Source organism: Mesitornis unicolor, unplaced genomic scaffold, assembly GCF_000695765.1.
Source record: "Mesitornis unicolor isolate BGI_N332 unplaced genomic scaffold, ASM69576v1 scaffold27359, whole genome shotgun sequence".
NCBI classification, from domain to species: Eukaryota; Metazoa; Chordata; class Aves; order Mesitornithiformes; family Mesitornithidae; genus Mesitornis; species Mesitornis unicolor.
Genome location: NW_010208338.1, coordinates 9,444 through 25,002, shown reverse-complemented (window position 1 = coordinate 25,002; position 15,559 = coordinate 9,444). Strand labels below are relative to the sequence as shown.

General features: G+C 36.4%; 1 protein-coding gene across 1 annotated transcript in view; it reads right to left on the bottom strand.

Moving 5' to 3' along the window:
- Nucleotides 1-198: 198 nt before the first annotated feature.
- The window catches only part of LOC104546956 (protein FAN-like), a gene marked incomplete at its 3' end in the record, with an annotated part of 19,292 nt that continues 3,931 nt past the window's right edge, over nt 199-15,559 (bottom strand). Inside the window, exons 7-21 of the mRNA XM_010192475.1 lie at nt 13,301-13,351; nt 10,857-10,928; nt 10,430-10,477; nt 10,251-10,303; nt 9,597-9,726; nt 8,477-8,548; nt 7,556-7,664; nt 4,976-5,152; nt 3,945-4,024; nt 2,448-2,538; nt 2,290-2,353; nt 2,122-2,173; nt 982-1,102; nt 608-739; nt 199-241 (exon numbers count right to left, since the gene is read on the bottom strand). Of these exons, the coding sequence (XP_010190777.1) occupies nt 199-241; nt 608-739; nt 982-1,102; nt 2,122-2,173; nt 2,290-2,353; nt 2,448-2,538; nt 3,945-4,024; nt 4,976-5,152; nt 7,556-7,664; nt 8,477-8,548; nt 9,597-9,726; nt 10,251-10,303; nt 10,430-10,477; nt 10,857-10,928; nt 13,301-13,351 (1,295 nt within the window). The remainder of the gene's footprint in view (nt 242-607; nt 740-981; nt 1,103-2,121; nt 2,174-2,289; nt 2,354-2,447; nt 2,539-3,944; nt 4,025-4,975; nt 5,153-7,555; nt 7,665-8,476; nt 8,549-9,596; nt 9,727-10,250; nt 10,304-10,429; nt 10,478-10,856; nt 10,929-13,300; nt 13,352-15,559) is intronic.

Here is a 15,559-nt window from a genome sequence, read left to right as displayed (position 1 = left end):
AACTGGATTTAGCTCCATTCATCACCACTCTCTGTGCTTGGCTATTCAGCCAGTTTTTTACCCAGCAAAGCGTATGCCCGTCCAAGCCATGCCCAGCCAGCACATATAAAGCCCTTTCACAGCCGGCAGAGAATTTGGAGGGTTACTGAGAAATTTAGCTACTGCTCTAACAAAAACATTTTGATTCTTGCTAATTACCTGTTTAAATCCACTCCTCCTTCATAAGTTAATGGATGAAACACTGGAAAGAAAAAGTTTATTTGTATTGGTTGTATTTAAGTAACTATGCTATTTCAGCAGGCTATAGAATTTGAGATCTTGAGTTTTATTCTTGTTATTTTTCACTTGAAAAAAGTTTAAGATTTCTAAGAGACTCAGAGAAAGTTTCAGAAGAAATTAGTCCTTTCATAAAAGACAACTTATTGAAGCTTCATTAAATACCTGCCCCTGCCCCCACCTCCAATAAATTAAAAAAGCACAGTTGCATAATCAGGCGTTACAGATATTATTAGATATAGAACTATACATATATAAATTAATAATTAAAGCATCCTTGGGCTTTTTTGTGTTTGACGTTTTCTTCTATTTCTATAAAGTGTGTATTTACCATTGTGAGCTGCAACTGCTTCACTTCCTTTCTGCTTGTAACCAAATATTATGTCAATCCATTCATGAAGATGTTCTGATACATATTGACTTTCTAAAGCCTCTTGGCTCTTCTGAAGAAAGTCATTGGGACCTGGAAAAAGAAAGTTTGATTAAAAGAAAAGATACCCCAATTCAGCCCCCAACTCCAACACCACACACCAAACCTCAAATTTGCTGTAAAAATTAAATGCAACTATTAATTATGCCAATGTTTTAAAGCAAAAATTCCCTCAGAAGAAGACAGAATGCGCACTTTTGAGAGAAAAACCACCATCCCAGGAATCTAGATAATCTTGAATCAATTCACAATACAAGAAATTTGATTACTGTTACCTGACGCCCAAGGGGGAAGCTCTACATCTTCAACCATCTTTCCACCCTGCCTTTTTCCCAAGTCCAACTTTAAACTGTTTACTAGAAAACTAGAATCATTTTCATAAAATTCTGGAATCAACTGGAAGGAGAAAAAAAAAAATGCATTTTTCAGATTAGCTTAGCTTTGATCACTGAAGTAGAATGCAATCAGTAAAGACTTGAAGTTAACCAGTTCATATGTCAAGCCCTGAAGTTGGGTAGGAATTTTTCCAGGCTTTCTTCTCTGTCAGTAAAGAAGCACTGGAAGCTTCCTCCCATTATCCTTCCAACTACTTTTAGGCTTCCTGACTACTTATAAGGCAATTAGAACAGCATAAATATTTTTAACATGTGATGTGTGACGTAAGAATCCATAATATCTAGGAGTATCTTCAGAACACTAATTGCGTAGTTCTCTTCTCATTTTTAAGACATCAGGTAAGAGTCAAGACAAAAATCTAGAATAAAACCAGACTGATTACAGAAGTTTCAGAGGTTAAGTCAGTTATTTAAAGATTACCATAGTTAATCAACCATAATTCCATTACCATTAACTAAAGACTTTTTTTTTAAGTAACACTATATTAAACTCCTTTATCAAAGAAACCTTATTTAACAGCACCCACTATTTAACAGTTAATCAGTCTCAACACATGGTACAAGTTATGGTTTCTATAAGGCTCAAAAAAACTAAAATAAAACTTGTATAGTTAAACCTTTCCAGCTCTACTATTGTAATACAGCAAAATCCTTATGGGATTCCAGCAGATGATACATTAAATTGCACCTTTTCAGCCTTAATCCACTCTGATAATTCCCACTTATTTCAATAACATATTCACAATGACACTTCTGTTAAACTAAAAGATAGAAAGCAGACACAGACAAACAGTTATGGAATTACAGAGAAGGAAGAAGTTAAAAATGTTGAAGGACTCAAAATGCAGTCAAGAACCTTAGAAAAACCCCACACAACTAAAACTCACAAACAAGAAGACAAAAATCCAACCAAACACACACTCTCCCACCCCAAAACTCTCAAATCAACAGGAGACAGCCAAGAACAGAAAGTTTATCACAGACACCAAGAAGGACTTGAATAATTTTCCAGCCATTTACCTCTTTGAAATCTGTTGCACCATCCAAACAGTTCTTCCAAGTTTCTGCAAGACTAGATAACACATATTCATCACAGGTGTGTTAAAAACATTTTTTAAGGACTTTGCACTCCCTTGATGAATATTTGCAAACAAACCCAACCCAGATCTAGACAAACTGTAAACAAACCTGTTGAACATTCTGTCAGCATGGTCAAACTTCCCGTTCTGCAGACAGAGCATGTATTCTGGAGCTAAGGAGAAAGAAGAAGAGTCATCAGCTTGCTCCAGGCTTTGTACACCCTGGAGGTAACTGTCTGCTCAGAGAGCATGTAAAAGCTGTCTTACCAACTCTGACGAGATAAAACAAAACATAACCCGGTGATGAGTAATGACTCCCATACATGAACTTAGGCTCTGGCATTTCCTGATAACGTGTCTGCAACAGATGAAGAAGAGAGAGAGGTCTGTTTAAAATCAGCACTCCTGTTTTCTTTCAATACTGAATACATACACACTATTTTTTTTTTTCAGGACGTAAGATTAGTATCACTCTCCATTTTTTTTCTAACAATAAAACAAACTAAGTTCTAATAACCACGTAGCTTTAATCAGATCAGTAAATCAATAAAGCAAAAAAGTTGTTATAACTTGTAGTTATAGAATTATCAGGTTTTCAGCTTTTCTTCCTTTCACTTACACCTGTAGCTGCAGTGACTCAGCCTCAAAGGAGTGCTGACAAATCCTTCCTTTTTGTCTTTCACATGAAGTTTAATGAGAGTATGGAAGAACATACTGAATTAATCCAACCTGGAAGATGTTCTCCTGTCTGAAGCTCCTATGTGTTATCCCTAAAACCTATCATAATCTAAATAAAATTATTTTACTGCAGTAAGGCAGCTAACAGTTTGAAGAAGCAGTCAGATCTTAGAAATAAAACTTTACTTACTGCTATTGAAAGCATAATATTGATCATGTTCTTACCCTCCACAACCATAGGAAGCTTCATGAATTTGAAATATTCAACCTTTTTTGTCAGTATAATACGGTTAGTCTGGCAATATTTTTTTAATTCTTGTGCTTCATTAAGAACTAATAAAGGTTCCAAAACATTAAATATGGTTGTGTTCTGTAAATGATTTTTTAATAGCTAACTTACAATAGGAGACAATAATTTTATACAAAGAGTTAAAAGCCAAGAAACTGAAACCCTTCAAAGCCTGTAACTATGTCTTTGACTACTTATGAAAAGAAAACCTGACTACTTTGAGAAGTGGAAAAACTTTGTGCCCTATTGTCTGCACGTGGAAATTTTGAGTTGGTACTCTGATCTCCATGGATCCAGATTTCCTTCCTTAGGAGTACTCTTCCTCAAATTCAGCATTTTTCTTAACTGGAAGTACTTAAGATTTCTACTTTGTCTTATTTAACTCATATACATATTTTATATCACCCATTTAAATCCATTGGTCTTGAAGTTTTTTATTTCCAAATATGTTTATAGCATCTTAGTGCCTGCCACACAAATGCAATTACAACAGTTGAATGGATTTAGGAATTTTATTTTAAAGTGACATAAAACATTTAAAAGCACATATGTTTGAAATGGTAGCAAGAGATGGGAAATAGATTGAAATAACTTTAAATTAGTACTGACAAATCAGTACAGATAAAAATCAAGCTGAAATTAAATGACATTTAATTGGTAAGTTTGCTTCTGATAAGTCTTATAGTTAGTTTTAGATAACTACAGAATTCCCAAAGCTTGCTTGACAAAGCTCTTTTTATTGCCAATAGGTACAATGCCCAAAATGTGCAGCACATAAAAGCCAATATTATACGTACCAATAACCTATCCAGCCTTTCCTTATTCAGGGCACCAATTGGTTTACTAAGGTCACGAAATGTTTCAGGCTTTGTCAGATCTAAAAAAAAAAGTAATAGTTAAATGCATTGTTTCCACTAGACAGGAATGTAATCAGTATTTTCAGAGAAACAAATAAAAGACCTTTAACAATACAACAAACTAAAAAACCCACCACAGAACCCCTTCAGTAGTTTTCTCTGCTCCCTAAAGAATAAAAGTCTTACTGTAAATGGCTACTCATCCCCTTCCTTCTAAGGAGGCTTAATCTGAAACCTTCTGCTATGATCTAGTAGTGACATACATGCAATAGCCATTGCAACCAAAGTCACCTTGTCAATACAGATCCTGCTACCTGAGGCACAGAAGCAGCTCATATCTTCTGTCCATTCATTAACTACTCTGTCATGCTACAATTAAGGCCCATCAAACGATCAGATTGCAGTGTCTGAGCCAGTGCTGATGAGTACCATGAGATTTCACTACTCTACTCCTCATAGAGAGACAGAATCCTCAAAAGGTCGAACTTGCCACACACTGCAGAAAGACCCTTGATTTAGGCACAAACCTTGATAGCCTCTTCCTTTCAATCTGCAATGCTAAGAACTGTAGAAGAACACTTGGATCCTGTACATTTCAATGCATCCAGCTTGTTCCGTTAAAGGCCATTTTAATAGTTCTTTTGCATTTATTGGAATCACAGGAAGTGTCTGAATGCTCAGGACCACAGATTTTCAAAGTGACTGAGCAGATGCTTGGTACACACTGTATGTGATGAGTGGAATATTTATCAGAAAAAGGTGAGGTATTTTGTCGATAAAACTCCAGGCTATGGACAGGTTATGTGTAATTGCACAAGAAAATATTCAAGATTGCTAACACCAGGCACATTTTGATGTACCATGAACTTCACACAGTGCAAACCCACCCCAACTCCACCCATGCCCTCACCCTCCAAGAGATATTTCACATTGGATGTGATAGACTAACATGCCTTTTTGTACACACATACCTAATACTGAACTAGAGTAGTCTGCTATGATCCATGGAAATACAGGATACTGGGAGAGATCGTTGCAGCTCCTGTCAGCAAGATTGTTGAGATGAAGAAGATACTGGTAGTTTGATATATGTCCTCGCTGCCATTGCAACATATAACTTTCTGCTGTATGCTCTGTTATATGATTTTCTAAAATAATTAAAAAAAAATAAAACCAAACCATTAAGAATTTTGAATTTTTTAGTTTCACCCCAAATTTATACAGTAATTAACACTATTCAAGGTACTATAAAATAATTAAGTGCAAAATTGTTTAAAATTACAAGTCAGAATTAAGTGGTAGCTTTATGTTTCAATAACTACCATGCTTTATACATTTTGTAAGATCTGTTCAAACAGGCCTAAATTACATTCAACAAGAAGAAAAGAATCCCACAGAGGGAGTGTTGAGAGCAAATGTGGAAAGAACTTGAAGATTTATGGAGGTATGGAAAAAATATTTGCAGACCATGAACAGCTCTCTTAGCAGTCAGGAAATCCTTAAGATTTCAGATTTCTAGAAGAAGTTCTGCTAGAGTCAAGGAAAAAAGAAAAAAAATATTTTCCTGCTGGACAACTAAGGATGCCCACTAACAACAACTTGTGGAAGAAGTCGTATTTGTATGTAAGTAGGATCCAGTTTCAGAACCACGGAAACAGAGAGACTAGAGGAAGAGAAAACTTGACCACCACTTAAGGAATTAGGAATTACGCACCTGGAGCTTCTGTTTGAAGTATGATTCAGGGGCTTCAGAAATTTAAAACTGCACTACACTCTACTCAATAGCTATAACATAAAGGTATGCTGCTGGACAATAAAATGAACTGGGATGATTTATTTCACTCTGTCTCTCCATTTTAAAATGAAATTAAAGAGGTATCATGATTATTTTTTGCTTGTCCTGTGAGTGGCAGGCAGTGGAGGAGTGGTTTAGCATGGAGGGGTGTTTTATTTTGTTTCGTTTTGTTGTTTTTCTGGGTTTTTTGAGGAGTTTTGTGTGTTTGTTTGTTTGGGTTTTTAAAAATTGTTCCTTCCATTGATCCAGTTTACAGCAGCTTGGCAAGTGCCTGAAATAGCAGAACTGGAGGACTGCAACCATGGCATGATGGCAAGAAACTCCAATCAGCCTTCTTATGAAGTAATCACAGTGAAACCACATCCCTGCTGTAAAAAGCACTGTAGGGCACACTTCTGCATGCTTGTTTTACTGCATCTGTGTTACAGGCTGCTCTTCCTCCTACTTAGGAGTCTTTAAATACCTTCTACCACCATTCGTTGCTGAAGGCTACAACACAAAGCTAAAGAATTAGGATTTCTATGGCACATCAAATTAGTCAAATATTATCATTATAATTAACTAGAAGGAAAGTAATTCAGATTAGGATGTGGCAGGTCTCTATTTTAGCTCTGCATGGGTTGGAAAAACATAGTCCAACCCTCCCTTCACCTCAGTACTGTATATTCCACAAGTAAGAAGTGACAGCACAAACACTTTTAGAGAAAGGGCTCACCCTTTTCTTATTTCTAAGCTCCAGAAATTCACCTTGAAATTCTTCTTTGAAAGTTACCCAGAAAACAGTAATAGTGTGCAGTTATTTCAAAAACAGAGAAAGTCATGCCAGAATCTATTTCTTCTAAACCCAGAAGACTAAAATGATTCTTAGGGGAAGTGACTGCTCCTTTGTTGCCTTTCTGCTTTGCTTTGTGAAGTAGGGAAAATGTCAACTGATATTTAGGCAAATTCTTTAAAACAGAACTTGAGCTCTGGTACAATAACAAAGTAGTGCGAAATTTACACAGACACTTTCAATATTGGCAGGAAGGGTGAGTTTCAATGTTTCAGGTCTAGTAGCATTAGATAAACTATTAGCTTTTTCTCCTTGTTTTTCCAGGATGCCAAGTAGCCTTTTAGAAAGTTTCTGTTCATGATCTGCAAAATATACATATCACTTCCTAGGAATTAATGCACACATGATTTAACAGAAAGGAGAATTTAACTGTTTCAGAATGGTAATTTTCATCAACTACTGCTAAGACTGAGGAAAGTTCAGCCATTTGTGTACACTGGAAATCTGTCCATTACAGGAACTTTCTCAAAAGGATTTTTACTTAAAGTTAACAGGGGCCAGAAGGATTCCCCCACAAGTCAGTCTATATTCTTTCAGCAAAACACAGTTTAGCTGACTGGATCTTATTTACCCCTTGCTTTGAAGATGAAACAACAATAACCACAAAACAGTTTGTTTGTTTTGGGGTTTTTTTTTAGGGGGAGGTTGGTTGTTTTTTTCTAAAATGATAGTGCATATCAAGTTGTAAATCAAAAGCATTAGGTTCACATTAATAATGCTATCCCAGCTTTCATACTCGGCTCTTCAAACACAAACAGAATATATGCAAATTTGCAACATTCAGTCTGAATTTTGCTTACTTCTATGAAGAATTTCTAGGGCTAATACATCTGTTTAGTCTTCTCATTCTTTCCACAAATCAACCCAGACAAATTTTCCCTCACAAGGTACTACAGACTACATTAATAAATAAATATTGCAAACCTATATATGTTGCGATAAGGAAATAGAGCTCATCTCGATCTTGATAGTTGTAGAATTTCAAGTAGATGTCAGAACATAGGTCATTTTCTGTGCAAAATACTTCAAGTCCCTTAGAAGTTAAAGGGAAGGGGGAGTAAATAAGAGTAATTACTTTCAAGCTTTAATAATCACGTTTTTAACAGAATATTCCAGTTTCTAATATCTAAAACTTAAGACTCTAAACTGGGTAGCAGTTTTGCCCACAAAGTCTAACTTTTTGATCTTTGCTATTTCCAATCATAAAAGCATTCAGTTTACACCCAACTGAGCAAATACAGATTTATAACTCTCCATGGTTGGCTCTGTCTGGACCGATTTAAGCACAGGTAAGACACATTTTTGTCCTAAGTGAATGGAGTGAGGAAAAGAATTAAATGTCTATTTAGTTTAAGTGTTTTGAGACAAAAACTTTGCTCAAGACTGAAAGCATACAACTGAGGCTCCACTGCAGCACTCTCATCATCCCTCAGCCATGTACAGCAGGATCATCATTCCATATTAAGTCTCAGCCTGAACCAGTCATCAAGCTCCCTCCATGAATCAGTCCAGAGAGAAAATACACCGTGAGAGCAACTCAATCTATCCCAAGAAAAGTGTTTGAGGTAAATGGATTGAATTGTTCCCTGGAGTTACTACCTTCTCCACTGACTGCTTATGAAATAAATTTTTTATCCTTGACAGGGTTCACTCCTCCTGTTTTCATCTTTTTGACAACACAGGAAACTAAACCACTTAAAAAACCAAAAAGGATCTTTGAGTGCTGTTCACTACTTAATCCAGAGCTTAAAATTATGAAGCTTTAACCTAAAGATGCACACAGTTTCAGCTGGTCATTTTAAGAAACAATAAATACAGCAAGATATTAAAAAAAATTGAGCTTACCAGTGGCATTAGGCCATGTCGTCTTTTATAGATGCGACGCACGTTTTGCAGTGTTATTTGTACTACTGGTTTCTGTAGGGGAGGGAAGGGGAAGAAAAGATGGAGATATTCCAGAAAATGTATGTTCTTCTACATTAGCCTCTCCAGTCAATCTGAAGTTTCTCTTACTAGGGATACCAGCAATGGGAAAAGAATATCCATTCATACCATTTTAGCAGTGGAACAGCAGCGCTAAGCAGTTACATTAAAAAGAGGAAGCCTGTCTATACTGTTTGTTCTTGTCTGAGTAGCAAAGCAAAGAATAAATAAAGAACAGTTTGTTATCACCTGAGTCTGTCTCCAGTTATAGTAATCATGCAAGAGAGGAGCAGAACACAAGAAAGTGTATTAAAAAAAGGAAGCCGTTGGGTTGCTGCGCAAACTATTTGTCAATGGTGCCACCCGGTGGACGGAAATTGAATGGCATTTTGTCATCAGCTGTGAAACACATCTTCATTGCCTGGACATACTGTTAGTATATTATTAGTATTATATGTTAGCATACTAGTGGCCATGTACATATATTATATCTCGATGCTATTTCTGTGACCAAGTTCCAAAGCAGTAATCTGTCTGTGACATGTGCTCAGTTTTCCTCTAGATGAAGAAAAGAATGGTTTAACGGAAAGCCTATCCAAGATCTTCCATGAAAAACTAAATGCTCTAAAATAAAAACTAAATATAATCAATGAATACATCAGTAAAAACTAAAAGTTCTCACTAGGAAGGAACAGCATGACAGAGTAAGAGTAAGGAATTTAACTTAAGAGAAGTGTTACAAAAAGTGATCTTTAAATATTAATGGAGACTGAGCAAAGGACATTTTGTGCTTTGTCAGCAGGAGGTAACCTTTAAGCAAGTCAGCACAGAATAAAGTCTCAGAAGTAGAGCTACACTGAATGCAACAGAACAGCACAAATAAAAGGAAAACCAAGAAGCTTCTGATTGTAACTGAAAAGAGACTTCCTGGAGATGTGCTCAATGTGCACTTAAGAGGAACAATACAAAAAATGAAAACAGTCCACTAGAGGAGCACAGGCAAAAATCACATCATAGGCAAAACCATCTAAAAGGCACTTACAGGATATCCATTAAGAGGCTGGAAGTACAAGTTCGCATCAGTAACACACACGTGCCCTGGATTAGTCACCAGTGGTGTCACCATTTCTGCTTTACACTCCATGTGCAGCGTTTCAGAAATGCTTTGAAATCTACAAGTGAAGAAAGGGAGCAAGTTTACCTCCAGTCCTCACTTATGTAGAGCTACCCTAACATTCTTTAGAAAGGTTTTAGGTTAGCTTATAACCTTGGGACACCAGAATGGAAACTTCACTAAGCCTATTTTAGACATGAAAATTCTTTGTTAAGACCTCTACTTTAACCAGCACTCCAGAAATGAAAGTTGCTCTGCTCTGCACCAGTCTCTGAGCAGTAAAGCCAGTTGACTTTTCTATGCAGTGCTTTGTTTGGCATATACTAATGCTCAGTTCACAGTTTAACAGAACAGTATGGAGAAATAAGAAACGTAACATATTCATCTTAACAACACAGAATTTCCCATTGAACATTCCAGATGGTTTCAAATACAAAGATAATTCTCTGTATTAGAGAACTCACGCTGCCCCAAACAAGCACCTATGAAGGACTGATGCTAATCAGTATTGATGTTGGTTGGTAGACTATCCAACCAACAAGCTGAAAATCATTTCCTAGGACTAAATGATTAAAGAGATACCTGTTTTTATCAAAGGATGTTCTAGCCAAGCGTGACTGCAATATAGCAGTTATCTAATGTGGAAGGAAAAAAAAAGTTAGCATGGCCTAGGATTCAAGTGCAATTAGAATTTCATTATGAAAGAGTGACGTCCAAATGTCATTATTAAACAGTGATACCAGAAATAATCAGGTACTTACCATGGCAGCTTGATCTCCCATCTTATCTAGACAAGAGGCCCTGTAAAGCTAAAGAACAAGAAGCTTTAAGCGAAATAGCAGAGAGATCTCCCTCACAGAAGTCAACAGAAACTGCAGAGGAGGGTTAGCATTCTTGGTGACAGAATACTAAATGAGCTGTTATTACTTCTTTTTAAAGCAGGACATGTTTGTTCATTGCTACTGTCATGTTATTACTTTGTCTATAGACTACCAACCTGCATAGTAAAAGCCAGTATGGGTAGCTTACAACAGCTGTCAGAACTAAATGCTGTGTTCAATGGTTACATTTTAAAACTAGATACTTCAGGAATTTCACCTTGAGAATAAATACTTAAAGAAAGCTCTCCATTAAATATCAAAAAAGATGCTGTGATGAAGTGTGTAGAGATATAAAACAACCACATACCTGATGCAGAGTTTGCACGACATCTCCTAGTTTCCCAGCAACATCCAGTTGGAATAAATGTTCTGTTCTACCCTAAAACCAAAAGTACATTTACTACAAATGAGTTTAAAATAAAGCTCAGTGAAAAAAATTAAAACTAAAATAAAAATACTCTAAAACCTGGTCAAAGTATGTTATTAAAGGTTGTGATATACCTGAAATATTCCAAAGGCATATGCTATATCTCATTTTATTTCTTTACAAATACATTTTCCCTGTAGTAAACTCTTTGTGCAGCATTTCGTCTGCCATTTAATACAATATAACATAATAACTTCGAAGTGAACAAATTAATATAGTGCAAACATCAGTATATGTAGAACTAGTACCTGTTCTGAGTATTTCAACATCGGGTAAACACATGTAAATACAGAACTAGTAAACGACATGTTGCATTGAGACAGCTACTGTATTTCTTCTAGACAAAAGATACCAGCCCATTAAATCTTTAAAGCCTAGGCTATAAAAGTCATCATTCTCCTCCACATAAAAAGTTTTGAGCTGAAAAGATTCCAAAACCAATTACAATCTGTTTTGGCTAGTCATTTATGAAAACCTCACTAACACAGCACCCGGCATACGTGGCATACTAAATTTTACCTCTACAAAGTTTTCCCAGCTTTCTTTAGTGTTGTCTCACATATTTCTCATTTTTACTTAATTATATTAAATGCATGTGCATGGATCAACTGATATTAACTCTTACACATAACTCATTTAGCAAAGGTGGTGGGATCCCTTGATGACTCCTGATTGTAGTATAAAACTGTATCAACACATTTCTGCAGAGTTTTGCAATGTCTCAGTTAGGCTAGACTTAGAAAAAAAAAGTTATCAGTAAAACTACATCAAGGCATTGATTATTGGATACAACTGGACTAATTTAAAACTGAAGGAAAGAAGATATGGACATCTAGATGATCTTCAGTGTAATACACGTGATCTGAGCTGAACTGACAGCAATCCAAGAGGAAAGCATGCTTCAGGAATCAAATGGAGCTGGAGTAAAGGGAGACAAGAAATTCAGTAGCAATTTAGATAAAAGCCTTGTAACATTTCAACCAGAGCACCATTTTCCTTCAACATGGAAAGCACGGCTGTCAGAAATCCTAGTGGATGGCCTACAAGGATTGCTTACAGCCAGGACTGTAAAAGCTTTTGTGAGCAGTACTCTCTGTAGCTCTCCAGCCATGTGCAAGGGCAACAGCTCAGTTATTTTGTAATTGATATGAAACAATCAATGCAAGACATAAAAGATAAAACGTACTACCAAATTCTAGCACTCAGTGCTGCATCTGGAACTGGCAATGACTCAAGTAGAAAATAGTTAGCAGCAACAAAAAAATTCTGAAATTGTGGAAGGCAAACTACAGTTCTTGTTCTAATATGCAGAAACATAGCTGCACTTTAGTGAAGTAAATTGTAATGGATAACTGTCAGGAATGTTTCAAGTATGTATGAATCTTGACTTAGAAGAAAATAAAGCCTTCCAAACAGCCCTTCTGGTTCTATTCCTTTTCACTGTGTTGGCACTCTGCTAAGATATTTGTATGATAGTTAATAAATTTTGCACATGGAGGCAAATCCAAAAATAGAAGGACTAGATGAGAAAACAGGTTCAACTCATAAAGAATTAATGGCATAAAGCAAACAAGGATTTTTTTTTAAAAAATCCTAGTTTAGAGATAGATCCAAATCACAAAAATCAACCAAAAGCAGTTGTTCTTTGCTGTCCATTGCAGTAATGAAAATTTATGGACTCCATCATTCTTGAAATTTCCTACTTGAACAATTATGTTGAGAAATAGAATGCTACCTGTTTCAATTAGTGGGCAAATATGGGGTTTAATGACTTTGCATTTTCATTTTGTGTTTGTGTCTTAACCTATCTTGCATTCCAGGTGAAAACCCCTTACTTCTATGCCTTGAAGCCTCCAGGCTGAGTCAGAACAGATCCACCCATCTGCAGAAGGCAACCAGAAGTTAAGCTCTGATTTCTATTGTGAGCAGCCTTATCTGCCATTTCTTTGAACTGTGAAGCACTCAGCTGGGAAATATCAATTAGCCATCTCTCGTGAGCAGAACTGAGGAGAAGCCACTTAGTCAGGATGCAGCATCCACTGCATACGAGCAGTCAGCTGACAGCTCCAACTGTTGAGCCCACAGAGCTGCACATCAAGGTAAATAGCAAGTGTCAAGTCTGCAGCATGACCGTCAGGAAATATCACAAACCCATTACAGAAGAAGTCAGTTACTTGTTTTATCTAATACACACAATTACATTTTTTTAAGCTTTATACTCATATTCCTCAAAATATAATTACCTTACTCTTTCAGAAATGAGAGCACAGATCCTTGCAAAACATTGGTTTGCTAAGAATAACAACGATAAAAAAAATACTCACTCTTACTGTTTTATAGGGCGTAATAACATTTCTTTCTTTAATGAGAAAAACCTGAAAGAGCAAGAGATGTTACAGTTTCAGTCCTTAAAAAAATTTAATAAATCAGAAGTACTGATACAGACAAAGCTAAGAACATTCTTCAAACAAGCAAAATATTGGGCTGGGTTGCAATATCCTGCTTTAGCTACCCCAGATAAACCGCACAAAAACAATGACCTTTTATGGCAGCTAACTACAAAAGGGGCAAGTGTCCAGTTTAGTTCAGAGGCTTACTTATGCAGTTCATTAGCGGGTTCTTATTCTAATCATATGATCTTCAGGGAGTTGCAACACTGAAGCCAGTAAGCACAGCCATCAGTCTAATCACACTCAGTGGAAGGATCCTTCTCCTCTTTTCTTCTAGTGGCTCATGCCCTTCACAACATCAACTACTGTGTAAACCTTCTCAAATGAACCCCTTCTTCCACTGCCAAACATTCTGCTTCCAATTCCAACCACCATGAACACCAGATTTCCTCTCTCATACAACAGCATGATTTTGAACAGTTTTGTTTCTCTGATGCCATTCTTACATCTAAGAAGATCTTCCCTCCCTAAAACCCACATGAAACTACTCTTCTTCAAAACATTCTCACAAATCCCATAGACAGACTTGACTTTTAGCACATAGGTTTGTGGGTACTGCCTTACTATCTGCTTTCTGAAAGGAGACAAGTCAGAAATAAGTTGTGGTTTTGCACTGATTGTAGGGAAGGCTCAAACTTGCTAAATCTCAGGCCTCAGTCTAAGGCTCAAACCAAGAGCAAATACTAAACTTGCAAGAACAGATGCTGTACCACTCTCTAGCCAGAAGCCTTCTGGTTGGCAGAGCCAACCTTCACTAAATGACTACTCACAGCACCGTCCAGCCAGAAGAAAGTGAGTGGTGTGCTGAGAAGCTTACAAGCTCAGCACATCTCGCTAAGTGCTATGTTAAAAAAGAATGGCAATTAGTGCCTTTCATCTGACATCAGCTTGTACAGACCTGAATCAGGCCACAGGAGAGTAAGAATAAGAGATAGCTGCTTTACACTCACATTGTTCTTCTGCATGATAGTTAAAATCTTTTCTACATTGAGAACCCCAAATTACATGAAAAGTAGACAAATAAAAAACATTGAAGGAGAACAAAAACCTTTAGCATACTGTATTAATTTCCTATCTTGGAGGATTTGTCCCCAACTTTATCTTGAGAAAAAATACTGAAATAATCTCCAGTTTTTCCACCTGCTGTCTTTTATAGCCATTAGTTTCTAAGTTTTTCATTATATAAAGCAAAGCTTCTTAACCAGCTATGCATTAACAAGTTCTTCAGCCTGAAAAAAAAGGCAAACATGTTTAAGATATTCCAATTACTTGCTAGGTGCAGCTTCCTACAAAGCAAAAATTCACCTTATCATAAATATTTTTTTCTTAGATAGTGATTTGTCATCAGTAAAACTACTGAGTACTTCACACTCTGAAGTCCCTATACCTTTTATACAAAACAAAAGCATTTATCGTGCCACCCAACTATTTCAGAATGTTTCCCCAGAGACAGAAGGAGGACGGGCAAGGTACGTGTGGCGTGAGGGAGAAGGAGGAGTGCTAACCACACTTGGCATTTTAGAAGTTAATTCTCCTTTCCTGTGAGATGTTTTTATAATAGTTTGTTCTTCAGAACATACAGTAATGATGTATGGTGGAACTGCATAAACAATTAAAAATATCTTTTTTAAAAACACGCAATACATAAAAAAATTGCCAAGAAACACAATTTCTTGGCAACACAAAAAACCTTGACTACACAATACTCTTCACAGAAACAATTTCAAGATGAAATTAAATATACTGATTACTTTAACACAGTCCACAAATGTCTCCGGCATAGACAATATTAAATGCTTGAGTTTGCTTTTGACTGCAGTAGTACTTAACTGAGCATGGCTATCAACTTTTGGTATTGTTAAAGACAGATTTTACAAAGATGCCAGAATGTTTAAAAGGATGTTTCCCACCTCATCTCTGTTCTTCCCTGAAATGAAAACATGAACATTTTTTGGAAACTTTTACAGCTTTGGAACACTTGTCAGCTGCAATTTAGCAAAGCTTGAAGTACATTCCCGTGCTTAACCTTAAATACATACATATCCAAGTTAATCACAATACATTAGTGAAACTTGAACCCAATATTTCAGGACAGCTACTGAAAATTATTTGATGGACATACATGTTTTCACA